At 39.2% G+C, this 13,824-nt stretch overlaps 1 protein-coding gene across 2 annotated transcripts in view; it reads left to right on the forward strand.

The window, feature by feature from the left end:
* Positions 1–13,824, forward strand: part of CNKSR3 (CNKSR family member 3) — a 56,652-nt gene that overhangs the window by 20,102 nt on the left and 22,726 nt on the right. For both annotated transcript variants that reach the window (XM_061378684.1, XM_061378683.1), the window contains exon 2: positions 9,397–9,560. In XM_061378684.1, coding sequence (XP_061234668.1) covers positions 9,397–9,560 — 164 coding nt within the window. The remainder of the gene's footprint in view (positions 1–9,396; positions 9,561–13,824) is intronic.

Below are 13,824 nucleotides of genomic sequence, written 5' to 3' on the forward strand. Positions count from 1 at the left end.
CAAACCAGCTTTTCAGAGGGAGAGAAAAGCAGACCTACCTTGACTACAGAAGCTGTAGAATCTTGTTTGAGGGTAATTTGAAACATATTGACCAGCATGTCTTAAAATGTATTTAGTATGAAGAAAAAGCCTTAGTAGGGTGAGAAAAAGATCCTGGAATCATCTGTTTTTCTCCATTTATGATTTGACCACTTGCTTTTGTTTCCTGCTGGAGAGTTAGTGGTTCTTTGCGCCCATTTGTATAGGGAAACAACTTCTGAGCATCCAAGAGGAGTGAGGTTTTCAAGCCCAGGATGGAACAGAGTCTGCACACTGAAACTTCAGTAAAAACTCAATATGAGTTTTGACACAGTATGTGAGAATGATGCTTTATGTCACTAATAGCTTGTAGGGCACACTAACTTATCCTGATGTATATGCAACAGTTCTACAGTCATTGCTTGAGTGAAGTTAATGAAGCTACTCTATGCTGGTGTTATGAAGTAACTTCTGTTGCTGCCCTGTTTAAGTAACACCTTTTGTTTAGTCATTGAGATCAGTTGCAAGCGACAAAAGAGACTGAATTTTTAAGGGTATAGGGAAAGAGCTGTCAGTGTTTTTAGACCTTTTAAAGAATTTCTTACCACAGCCATTTGTTCGTCTTTCTTGCCTCCCCTAATGCATGCATGTGACTTTAAAATCACATTGAACGATTACTTTTCTGCTGTACTAAAAGCTCTGTATTTGCTGATATTGTCAGTCATGTCTTCACCAGCAAAATGATTTTGTTAGGTTGTGACAAACATGAATGTATGTTCACTGGACACAGTGGCTGTCAAAAGAGTTTGAGCAAATTAGTTCAAGAACAATCCTTTTTAGTAGCAATTGGCTGTAAATGTTTCTGACATTGCAGTAGCCTACTACAATATGCAGTGTCAGGCTGCGTGGCTTTAAAATAATTTAGCTATAATAGCAAAAACTTAAAGTGAAGAAGAATAACAAGATCTGGGTCATACTTGCTGCAAGTGCTTCTGTGGCAGTGGAGAGCCATTCTAAACCCATTTAATTATAGCTATGTTAAATGCAACCAACAAATAGGCACACCTTTGCATGTATTACTATATTGGGCAGAGGTGTTTTCTTGTTTCAATTTGGAGCTTATAGTAGTTAGTGGGTGCTACTTGAGCAATAAATGTTGATTGAATAAGTGCCTCATTACAGCTACAATATAGGTTCCTGTTGCCTTGCTCATGCTGCAGTATACCCAGGGGATGAATGTGAGTTGCGTCTTGCCACAAGTAGGATATTGTTTTTGCTGTGAAGTCAGGGAGGATATTGTCAGCAGTGTCCCTGAAGACATCTTGTGGTATTGGCTGGGAAGCTATTTGGGCTTGTCTGCCCCATGCAGGTGTGTTCTCTATTTTAATGTGTTTAGCACACATTTGCTGAAATGTAGGCTTTCATCACATGTTCTGTTGAAACTTAAAGTGCCAGGTCTATCTAAGAGAACATATGGATATGCTCTGCTTCCATCTCACTTATTTAGTTTGCCAAGCAAAATTTGCTAAAGTACAGAAAGATTGCTTTTGCCAAACGTAGCTGGTCACTGAGTGATGCAGTTGTGCTTTGGTTTTCTCTTTTAAGAATCAAGTGTTGTATTTTGTGAAGCTACTTCATGACGTGGAGCTTAATCCTTGCATGCAGAGAATGTACATAAAAGTTGGCAGGAAAAAACTATGTGCATCAATTTTATTTTTTCCATCCTTTATATGTCTCTGGTCAGCTGTCCTCTTCTGGTGGTGGTTCTGTTTTGATCTGGGGGGGGGCCCCCCCCCCCCCCCCGAAATGCCAGCACAGCTCGCTTTCCAATTTCTAAAGCATTAGGTTTTCATTTTGCCTTTAATTTGAAGCCTTACAGCTATGTCATAATTTTTTTTTTTTTTTAGATTGTTCCCCGAGAAAGAGTTGTGAAAAAGAAAGAACTTTGAGTTCTGGCTGAAAAGCTTTTGGAATGAAATACGATTAATATTTCATTTATTATAGATTGCTTTTATTTCAGTTTATTGTATGCTGCCATTCACTCATGACTTATTTTGCAGTCCTGGTATAAGTTCACTCATTGTCAACTGAAGGTACAATTTCTAAATTAACTCTCTTGTAATTTCCCACTCACTGTTAACATCTCGAGCTGGATTACAACCCGTAAGAGCATCTGTATGATTCATTGTGATCTGTTTCCTAGTATTGCTAGAACTTTGGTTATAGCTTTGGTGTATGTTGCTATCACAATTCAGTATTATTGTTTAACCTTTTCCTTCACTCCCCCACCCCCCACCTTCTCTTTATCTGTACAGAATTTTTGCATTTGGGGAAAAATCTTGTGTCAGTATTACAGTGAATACCAACACCACTAGTAGCTTTCACTAGCAAAGAGGTAATCGTGTTCTTAAGTCTTAGGATAAAAGTAATTAAAAGAAGTTGCCATATGCGTTTTGGTGCTGTGTATCGCACAGCTGTGGAAACTGTGTGTCCTGTGCTGTCTACCTGAGTATCCCATCCTGAATGTTTGCCAAAAAGGGATATGTTAAGGAGGATTGTAGGACAGATGACATACGGTTTGCCTCCTTCTGTAGGCTTCCTCAACCCTTCAGCCATTTCTGTTTGAGTATTTCAGAGTCAGACATGACTTCTGTAATATTTTCTTTCATGAACCTTCCCCTGAACCCCTATGGATGCTGAACATTTGTTGCATACTGCTGTGTGAAGAATCACTCTTCTATTGCTTGTTTGGGCCTGTTACATGCTAGCTTCTTTGGCTCTCCCTAATTCCTTTATTCAAAGAGATGATGTACAGTCTGTGCTCTTTCTGCTTTTCTGTGCTGCTTCTGGCTTTGTAGGCCTTCATTGTGTCCTCCTCCTCCCTGTAGTGTCTTTTTTTCTGTAGCGACTCTTCTCTTACTCTATGTCTGCTTAGTTTCCTGAAAATATTATGTGAGGGAAATCTGAGTTGGTTTTTCTGGCTTCTCTAGAGAGAGGTCTTGCCTTGCAACTTGCTGGAGCTCTTGGAAGGGTTCAGCAAGTGTGCAGATGAAAACAATTTTGATTATTTCTTAACAGACTTCATGATTGACCCTGTGAAGTGTTGAAACATAGCTGTCCTCAAATTTACAGCCTTGGAGCATGGTAATGGGTACTGTTGGAATGGTCTAAATCAATAGCTTTGTAGGGAGCACTGGTAAAAAGTACAGCACAGCATAAGGCCTGTCAGTCTGAGATTGCATTTATATGGAGCAACAAAAGGTTAAACACAGTTTCCATAGCCCTCTGGTCAAGATGGTTTACAACCCAAATTTACCCACCAGTTCTTTTATTACAAGGCAAAGCTTTCAGTTTTGCATTCAAAAGGATCTAAGAGATTTATGGGTGGATTTGAATGGAATGAATTGATTTATTTTGAGGTAGTGTGAACGCATGTGTATGTAGTCTGTTTTTCCAGGCTAAATAGGTTAGCTGGAAATACTGAAAATAGGAACATGTTGCAAAAAGCTTTCTGTGCAACTGTCAGTCAGAGGGGATTACAGAGGGGACAGTAAAGCACTCATTATCAAAGTTGAAAGCTTTGCCCTTTCCCTCTGTCCTGCTGTGACCTTCATGAGGGAGCTGCCCTTTGCATCCCTGATGGCAAGCAGAGGCCAGCAATTTTTATGGTTCCATCCCTGTATGAAGTGGGGACATAAAAGAAACTTGTACCATTCTGGCAGTTTTAGGCAATGCCTGTCTTCAGCAAAACTAGACCTAATGCCTGGTGAGGCAATAGGTTGTGCCTGCTTGGTTAGGATGCAGATGATTAAACAGAAAAGTGAGGAGTCGCTTACAATTGACTACGTGAGAATTTATTTTATAAATAAGCTGATTCATGGCTCTTGCTCTTCAATTCTGAGGTGTTTTTTTGTTTTTTAACGATTGACACTTTAAATGGTGGCACTGTTATGAGTGACTGTGAAACAACTTGGATTAAGGAATTGAACAAGGAAGGTTGTTTTACAGTAATTCAAAGATTTCTTGAAAGCTTTTATTTTCTCTTGGCAAACTAAGCTCTTGGCAAACTTGAGCTGTTTTCCGGCCCCTACATGTGGCTCAAACCACCTGATAACTAAACTTTTGTTTTGAAAACTTGTAGAAAGATAAATGCTAAATCACTCATGATAGGTAAAAACATTCAGGCATGTGGGTCCTAGAAAGTCAGTTCTTGTCTAGGCTCAAATAATTACAGATTTAAGCTTCCACTCTAGATTTATTTTCATCATCCTTTTAAGGGACTTTTAAATTCCTGGCTCTGTCTGTAATATTGCAGGAGAAGAATGGCATCTGTGGTGTTACAATAGAGCAACCTTCCCACTCCTTTCTGTATTAAAGAAAACTGCATGTTTGGTTTTTTTTTCTCGTTGAATTTTTCATTTTCTTCCTTTTCACCCTGTATCTGTCCGATGGAAATGCTTCAGCTTTTCATAGCTGTCTTGTAGACCCTTTTCCCCTACTTTAAATTGCCTTCTTAGGTGCCGGTTCACCCAGTTATGAAGTAGCATTTCCTTTTTAGTGTTCATTTGCTGCCTTGATTCCCTCATGCTTTTTCTTGTTTTAATTTCTTCCAGTCCTGAAATAGATGGAGGAAATGAAAGGAGGAAGCTATTGCAATAACAATTATAAAATGATGTGGAATATAAATGATAGTACAATAGCATGTATCATAGGGTATACCAAAGATTCTCCTCGAATAGATATTTCAAAGCTTAGGGGGCTGCATTGAAGTTGGTGTGTGCAAGGAGTCTTTGGAGACTCGAAGTGGCAACTGAATAGACACAGAAGGAGACACCATAATTAGAGCAGCTTTCTTAGGTAGGAAGGTCGGATTCTTGAAACATTTGAATGTGTGTTTCTTAATGTGATGACGCAAAAACACTTTAGCAGTCCCACCTAACTAGCTGTCCAGGGGAGCTCCTCGAGTGGATGGGAGTTGTAATTGAACCTTGGTGCTATCTCGGAACATGAGGTGCTTGCAGTTTATTAGAGACACCCAACAGAGAAGAGATGAGTACATATTCATAAAATAAGGCTGTATTTCATTGAGACAGTGAGTGATGATCCCTATGGTGGTGCTATGTGAAAGAGGTCTTGTACTTCTGTACAAGTGTGCTTCTGTGTTCTTCTATGCAGAGTTCTTCTGTATAAGTGGCTTGTGCTCCTCCTGCTTCCTCACAACAGCTCTGGTGTTTCACAAGCTAACCTGAGACTCTGTTCAAGTTCTTGAACTAAAGGAAAATGATCCCTGTCACCTTCCAGTTCCCTTTAAATGTTCCTTCCTCAGTTCCTTGCCCTGTTTATCTCTCCTTTCTCTTCCTTGCTTCTAGCCCCTTCCTGCCTTGCCATGTTGAAGTGTATAAACTATGGTTTCACAAGAGGAGAGAGTGGAATGGTAGGAGGAAAGAAGAGATGGCAAGTGAGCTGGTTTTGGATCTGTGGCTGTAATACATTAGTTAACTGTTTTTACTGTTTTATGGTAGGTAAATTATCTGGTAATGTCCTGCACAGAAGTGAGAAAAAAGCATGGAGCTACGTAATGACTCAGCTTATAAAACACACATCTCTAGTACTTTGGGATATGTCGTTGCTGGATGGCTGACATCTCTCAACAGTAAAAATGTTCTCTCTGAATAGTAAACTGATAGTTATGGCTTGGACCCAAGCCTCCCCCTTAATTCCCTCAGTGTTTTTTTGCCTCCCCAGTTCTTATTCAAAATACCTTTCTTAATCTTGGAAACAGACTGAGATGGGTATCAGTAGAAATCTGTTAGGTGTAAGCTCTCTCCTAGTGCTTTTGCATGAATGCAAGGTATTGAGTGTCTTCTGGGGTGCCTTGCATAGTCGTGGAAGGTTATTTTAGACACAGAAGTCTAGACAGTTCTTAATATCTGTTTCACATCTCTACACCTGCCAAAATTCGGGAGTTTCATTCAAGTTTCACTGCAGTTCCTCAGAAGGGTTTTCGTGATAGGAATAACACTAACTAGACTTTTTTTTTTCTCCCTCCCTTCCCAAAAAATCAATGCTGCTATCACTGTAAAACTTGAGTAACATTCTGAAATTGCTATTTCCATCTTCCCTCATTCTTGAAAAATATGTAAGTAGGAAGGATGATATCTTTTGTGTATGGTTTTGATGTATGTGCAAGTAATATTTCTCATATGCAGTTGAGACAACTGCTTGTTAAACATACTTTGAGCATAAAATTAATAGATCAGACTTCAGAAAGGCTCCTGAGTGCGTAAAGGACAAATATGGACATCTTTTCCAATGTCAGTCTTAATTGTGGTGTTAAAAAAATAAAAGCGAGAATTCTTTTTCTTGCTTGAACCTGTGAATATTACACTGTTGACAGTGACCCTGTGTGTAAGAAGGTGTCTTTCTGAGTAATGTAGGCTTTTCAGTTCATCTAAGTTTCTCAAAAATATCCAGATTTTGTTAAAGGACAATACCAAGTCTGCATGAGGCTCTGAAGCTCACAGAAAATACATGGAAAGAGCTGAGATGTTTTGATGAAGGAAAAACCTGGCCAGTGACTTTAAAAATGTAAATATTATTTTGTTTAGTTTATTGAACTGATTTATGAGGGTTTTTTTTCCTCCCTTTTTCTTTCTTGACAAAACAGGAATTTTCTGGTTTGTATGTGATGTTTAACCATTTGTTGATATGAGAAGAAATTAAACAATAGACTATACACTTGGTTACAATCTCAATTAAAATGTTTAAGGTTTTTCTGTATGTTTCCTTGTAAAAATAATAATGCTAATGTTAGTAAGCTCCTCTTAAACTGTTAGTGAATGCTTGCTATGAGTGTGTGGGTCTGTCCTCACTTCCTGCTTTGCATAGTTTTGGTTGCTTTAATACATTTCTAGCTGAGCTGCTGTGCATCTGTGTTGGCTGTTTTGAATTAACATTTGCGTGATTTTTGTGATATTTTATTTTATAAAATATAGTCATATGGTGTGATTGCAGAAGTATTGTTTTTAAGGTCTCATTAGAATTATTTGAGGTAGCTGTTCAAGTTGTAATAGACTTTCAAGGAACAGGCAAGCATGAATTAAAAAAAGCAAGCTGAAAGCAGTACTTGTATTTCTTGTCCCTGTGTGTGTGTGTGTGTGTGTGCAATATAACTCTGAGTCTCATGTTTTAGCATAGAATGAGGATCTAGAAAGTTGAGTCAATACACAGAAAGGATAGTAGGCAAAAGCAACACTGCATCCAGGAAGCCTTAAAACAGAAGACTTCGTTGCATTCTGAATAAAGTGTTTTATTTTAGGTGTTTGTGTAATTCTGAATGGAAACTATGGGCTTACAATGGCAAATGGTGGGAAACAGTGGTCTGCAAGACAGCAATAAAAATTAGGAATGCCAAATATGTGCACTGTATATCAGCCCCAGTTGAGAATTTGTTTTGAAAAAATAAATTGTTAAATAATGAAGGCCAGATCTTTTTATTATTTTTCCTGGGAAAAGAGTTTGTATAGCCTGAGGGGGGACTTGGTGCCTGTGGGAAAGAGAACACTGGGCTCAATTTTCAAAATTTATGTGGCCTTGCCAAGACAGATGGGAAGAAACAAGAGTGAACCCCAAACAACTGTAGCCCTGGGAGACTCTGATCATCTTGCATGTGGGTTTTCCCATTCATAATTATGCTTGAAAATCAAGCTGTGCACACTAGTAGCTCTGCATGTGGACAAGTCAAGCTTGTTCAGCCAGATTTTGATCTACTGTAATAGTTATGCTTGCCCAAGTCATGTAAAGGGGTGACTGTTAAGTGCCAGGGTGTCTGTTTTTATTAATTTCTGAGCGAGAGTTAAAAGGCAAGTGATGTGTGTTAACTGAGCCTGTGGCTTTGAAAATCCTTAATCTACAGATCTGCTGGGTGCAGGGAGCAGTGGTGACTGCTCGTGCTGCTCTTATGAAATGAGATTATTTCATGTGACTTCTGGAACCCCTTGTGATTTGTCTTGAGTGTTTTCTTGGCAGTAGCTTGTGCAGGGAGTACTTGTTTTCCAAGCTGCTACTGTGGCTACATAAGTGGAATTGGGTGCTGGTCTTCTGTCTCTAATTCCCATGTAGATCAGGATGCTGTTCATGTTTCTCATCTGCACAATTCAACATCCTGTCCATGTCAGTGGCTTCCTTTTGAGCCAGCGTCATGGATAAACATCCTTCATACAGCTAAAGGTTCAATTTTTGAAGAACTGAATGGTCAAGCAAACGTAGCTATTGTGAATGTTACGAAGTAGATGTTGAATGTGTAATCTGAATTTTTGCTTGTCAGCTATTTACAGTGACCGTAGTGTATTTCTATAAAACAGGCCTAATTGGGTCTGTTCCTCTTGCTCAAGCTAATATGTTGAAATGGAACAGGGCATCAAGAACTCTGCATCATCTTTAAAATAACACATCCATCCAAAGTTTTTTTCCTAGATTGTTGCTGTTCACAGGATCTTTAAGACCAGAGGAAATAAGAATACAGAAAAATCACGATTAACACATGAAGCTTAGTTAAATAAAACAAAAACCAGAAATCTTTTCTTTAATCACTGGGGAGAGGATACTGTAGAGAACAGGATTACAGAATCACAATTTAAAGTGAGGATTTGAGGGATATTGCAGGGACAAAATAACTCTAAACTGTTTTCAAAATACTTCATAGATGCAAAAGCGAATAGGATTTCTTATTGGTGAGTGCCATTAATCCTCAGTGAGGGGAAGGAGGAATGGCTGATTGAGGAAGCTGTAGACTCGTGTAAATCATGAGACTAATGAGACTTGAGCCAAACATGATTTTGATTGCTTTGGCTTTGATTGTTCTATTTTCTTCTCATCATTCATTCAGCCCTTTTATGTATTAGTGGATGGGGAACTGGAGTTTTGTGCTTTTGTTTGTTTACTTGTCCAACTAGAATTTGGGCAAGATCTTTGTTCTTGCCTTGCCCTATTGCATTTTTTTCGCTGTTGCTGCTTTGCTTGCCCTTCAGGGTTTTGGGTTACTCTATGCAGAAACCAAAAGGACATTCTTACCTGATAACATTGATCCAGAAGGAGCAGGCAGGTTGTGCATCGACTTTAGTGACCCAAAGATCCACATAACCTGACTCCTTTGGTTGTTTTTTTTCTGCCCCTGTGGTACAACTTCAGTTGCACTGCAAGTTTATTCCATCATTTGACATCACATATTATATGGATGTGCAATCTGTGCCTTTTGCAGGATTTGTTTTTTGTTTTTGTGGGGTTGCGATTTGGTGTTGTTTCGTTCCCCCTCTCCCACAATTAGAAAAAAAGACAAATCTGTAATCACATCTTCTTCTCTCTTTTGTGTTTTGGTAGGCCTGGATGATTGCCTGCAGCAGTATGTCCATAAATTTGAACGGGAGAAGATAAATGGTGAACAGCTGTTACAGATTTCTCACCAGGACCTTGAAGACTTGGGCATCTCACGAATTGGACACCAGGAACTGGTTCTAGAGGCTGTGGATCTCCTGTGTGCACTGGTTAGTTAAGTGGTGAACAGATATGCAAAGAATTCCTTAAAGAGCTCTTTTGGGTGAATAAGAAAGGCAAGTCTGATAAAACTGGAATACTTGTCTTTTGCTTTCTGTTACACATCACGGTAAAAGAAAACATTAAGAATTTGTTTAATTCACACAAGCTTTATATTAATAGCTCTTTAACTTTTTCCTCATAAGAGGCAACGCTAATTAATTTGGTTGCTCTTCTAAAGAGAAGTTATCTGAGTAGCATTGTTAGATCTGGCTTCTGTTAGTGAACATAGTGATTAAAATTTCTCTTGAGTAGAGTGAATTTGTCAAAGAAAAGGGAGTATATACTGTTGAAATGACAGCTGTTAATGATTTCTTGTATCAGTTGAAATGAATTTAGGACAATTCTGTAATGTACCTACAAAGCAAAGAAAATGTTTGTGAGATGAGGGATGTTTTACTAACTCAGTTACAGTTGTAATGAGTTCAACTCCCATTGGATTCAGAAGTTAAACTGTTCCTCTGTCTTACTCCTGATATATAACTGCACAGGTACTTTTTAAACAAACACTCTGGAAAGAACAAATACATTTCAGATTGTTTTGCTAGTTCAGGCTTTATTTAAAAGCTGTAGTTTGGAGACAGTCTTGAAGATGTGTTTGATGTAACACAGCGAATGAGAGCCAGAGGTATACATGATTACATCAGCAAGAAGGGTAGGAAAGGCTGCCTGATGATTCCTTGGCCAGCACTGGCCTGCCTGTCCTTCATTAGGCAAGACCTGCAGTGCCTCAGCATACTCTTCTTAAAATGGAGAGTCTTTATTGCCTTTGTAATATGTGCTTTATTTGCAGCAGAGGTGCTGCTACAGGGATCATTTATACTCTATAACCAGGAAAAAAATTGGAAAGCCTGAAAGGAGCGTATTTAAGGAAATCGCTTCATACAATCTGAAATGTTTCCCAAGGAGGTTCTCTTATATTTGAAAAACATTGTATTCCCTTTCAGTATTTAATATATTAAAAAATTTTAATGTTTAATTTGAAAAATCTAACAGAAGAATGGAGTTAGCCTGAAATGCAGTTCATGTTGTGGGAAGGAATAATCACCTGTCAGGCAGTTGAGGGGATCTGTACTGTGCTGTCTACAGTCCTGACTCAAGTAATGGATGTGGCAGCCCCCAAAGGCACTTTTTTCTCTGACTTTTAAAAATATTAGCATAAAATGAACAAAGCTGGATGAATGCCAGAACCTAAAGCTGTGTTTTATCTTCTACAATTTCCTTCTAATTTCCTTTGTAGACAAAAGTTCTGACCTCAGACTCATTTCTGGAGATCCTTTGTGAAATGCAACTCAAGTTAATGTATTAGACAGAATTCATGTATTGCAGCTGCAATGTCCTTGTTCCCTATTAAGAGGTGGAGGAAGAATTCCTGTGTGTTAGGCACGCCCTTTTTCATCTTCTTGATGCCCCTTCCCTTGAGTTTTTGGGATTGTTATATAAAATCACCACTGATATTGTTCCTGAGGGGATGGTGTGTTTTAAGGTCTAATGACAGCCAATTTCTTAGTTTGCTGCCTCTGTGTGAGGGAGCAAAGGCTTTCCTGTTCCGTCTGTGTTAGTTCTTTGAAAGTGGGTGTGTGTATTGACATAATTTAGTGGGGTTATTTTTATGTGTGCATGTGTATATGGAAACATTTGCCTAAATTTTGGAGCCTTGAAAGCAAAGGAACTATTCTGGGGATTTATTTTTCTGGTTTTCCAGTCATGGAGTCCTTAAGAAGAATTTCCCTTTTTATCTAGTTTTGCCTTGGCAGTTTCCCAGCTGAACTTCCTTCAGCTCGGTGCTTTGGTTCCCTTACACAACAAGAACGGTTACAGCTCGAAATGCAGTGAAGCAGCAGTCTTGGAACACCTTTCCCCTGCAGTAACTCTTTTTGAGCATTGACCATACAGACCTTTTTCCCAGCCTCAGTAGATCAGCTGTAAAAACACAGCGTGAAGGTTCTCCTTTCCTGGGGAAAAACCACCAAATACTCATTTTTTTTAATTATTATTTTTATTATTTTTTGGCAGTTACTCTGCCAAGCTGAAAATATGTCTGCAGTTATGGTGTCTGGTGCTCTAGTAAGTAAGCTCTAGAACCAGGATAGCTGAAAGAGAAGTTAATGCTTTTTTCTTTGCTGCTTTGGCTGATGAGGTAGTGTTCCCTCATCTCCTCATAGCAGTGGCTGCATGTACAACAAAGCTGCAGCTGAAGAGGCAGTGGGATAGTGCGTGGACAGGGATAAAAAGTGAAGGCTGCATGTGAGGGCACATGTCTGTCAGTCTTGAGCTGGTTCTGAACAGGTGTTGAAGGTTTATTTAAGGAATTTAGAGGATGCATCAAAGAAATTGAATTCCTCAGAGGGTCAAAAGAAACATCAACTTTTGAGGACCTCCATCTTTTTATTGACAATATTTGTTTGGGGGAGAAAAAGGGTGGGAGGAAGAAATTTCTTAGTTGACTAAAGTATTTGGGGAAGGGGAAACAAACATTCGTAAATATGCTTATTAAACTCATGCAAAACCACAAAAGCAGCAGCAGGGATCCAGAAAATATGCTTTCTCAGCCAAAAACTGGGACAAGAAGCATCTAGAGTGGTGGTGAAAACTGAATGCTTATTATTGCCTGATGAGTAGTCTTGCCTGTTTGGGCTTAATAAATATAAAACAATGCAAGCATTAACAGGAAACTGTATGCAAATATTTTCCCTTTTAATGTGTTGTTTGGATTAGAGTTCTGAATCTTTATCAACACTGTATGATGGGAGAGTTTGGAAGCATAAAAGCAGCTGATTTTTCTTGAGGTTAGAATGAAGATATACTAGTTTTAAGCAGTCTTATAAACAAAACCAAACAAAAACCAAAGAAAAAAACAACCAAGCCCAAGAACAAAACAACAACAAGCCCCAAACCAATGCCACCCCACCCCCCCAACCAAAACACCATAGTTTTTAGTGTTGTACCCTTGACAATTTCACTGGCAATAGTGCGCTGCAAATATGCTGAATGAACAACAACAAAAAAGTCTTCAAAACATAAAATAGAACATGCATGCATGCAGACTTATTAGTGGCTAATCATTGTCAAAAGCGCCACATCTCTGCACCACCTCATAATATTTCAGTTTTCTAGAGGTCTCAGCTTTAAACTTAGTGATGTTTATTAGGCAGTTTGGGACTCCAAAGGATTCTTTAGAATGCATTTTTGTTAAAATGGAGAGAGCAAGAATTGGGTGACTGTGACAGTGCCTTGTGTTAACTCTAGTGTTTATTATAAAGGCATGCAATGAGACAGATCAGCTTTTGAGCAGGCATTCAGTCTGTTCTTCTTTTTTCCTTCCCCCAGCGCTGGTTTTCAGGTGGGTCAGCCAGCAGATCCAGCTCACTGCACTGCGGCCCATGCACATGGCTGTGAAGGGCGAAGGGGATGTTGCCCCTGGGCAGTAGTAGAGCCTGTCACAACTGCTGTGCTCTTTTGACTTCAGTTAGCCACGCTATGTATTTATTTATTTAAAATGTTGGCTGCCTGACCTTAAGCAATTATTTGGTCAGTGCTTTTTCCCATTGAATGGAATGGCGTTCAGAAAGAGCATGCTCCTGTGTGCCTGTGCTCCCTTATACATGTGTGCATGCTGTCTCTCTCTCCCAGCCCCACATGTGGCTTCGCAGGTTAATGAGTAACAAGCTGGGAATGTTTGACATAAGGTGCTCTTGACCGCTGGCTTCAGCCTGTATTTTGATGAAAGCAACTTTGATGTTTGAAATCAGGAGCGATATGAAAACGTAATGTGTTCTTCAGTTCAGGAGCAACATCTAAAACCTTTTGGTTGCTTAAATAATCTCTTAAATATTGTAGCCTCAGTCCTGTAGAAGTATTTTAAAAAAGCCTGCTAAGTTCTGCACTTCAGCTGTGTGCTACTGAGAAGGCTGCTTAGTATGCTGCTGTGCTATCAGCATTCCTATCTGTCCTGAATTGGGGCTACTGCTCCATGACAAGTCAAACTAATCCAAGTCAGCTGCTGCCTTCTATTAGTGATCTTTTGTGCTTGCACCTACCTGACCCTGAAGTGAGCTATTTCAGGGACCTAAACCAGGTGAGTTCACAATACAGTAAAAAAAGGGAATAGATGTTTTTGAATGGTTTAGTTCCCTAAACCAGCCCTCCCAACAGACTGGAAACTGCAAGGGAAGGAGCAGAATAACAGCAGGAATAAGTAGTTAAGTGTGAGAT

This window comes from Neopsephotus bourkii, unplaced genomic scaffold (assembly GCF_033783945.1).
Source record: "Neopsephotus bourkii isolate Nb327-2 ecotype Australia unplaced genomic scaffold, CSIRO-AGI_Nbou_v1 NB_1767, whole genome shotgun sequence".
Classification (NCBI taxonomy): domain Eukaryota; kingdom Metazoa; phylum Chordata; class Aves; order Psittaciformes; family Psittacidae; genus Neopsephotus; species Neopsephotus bourkii.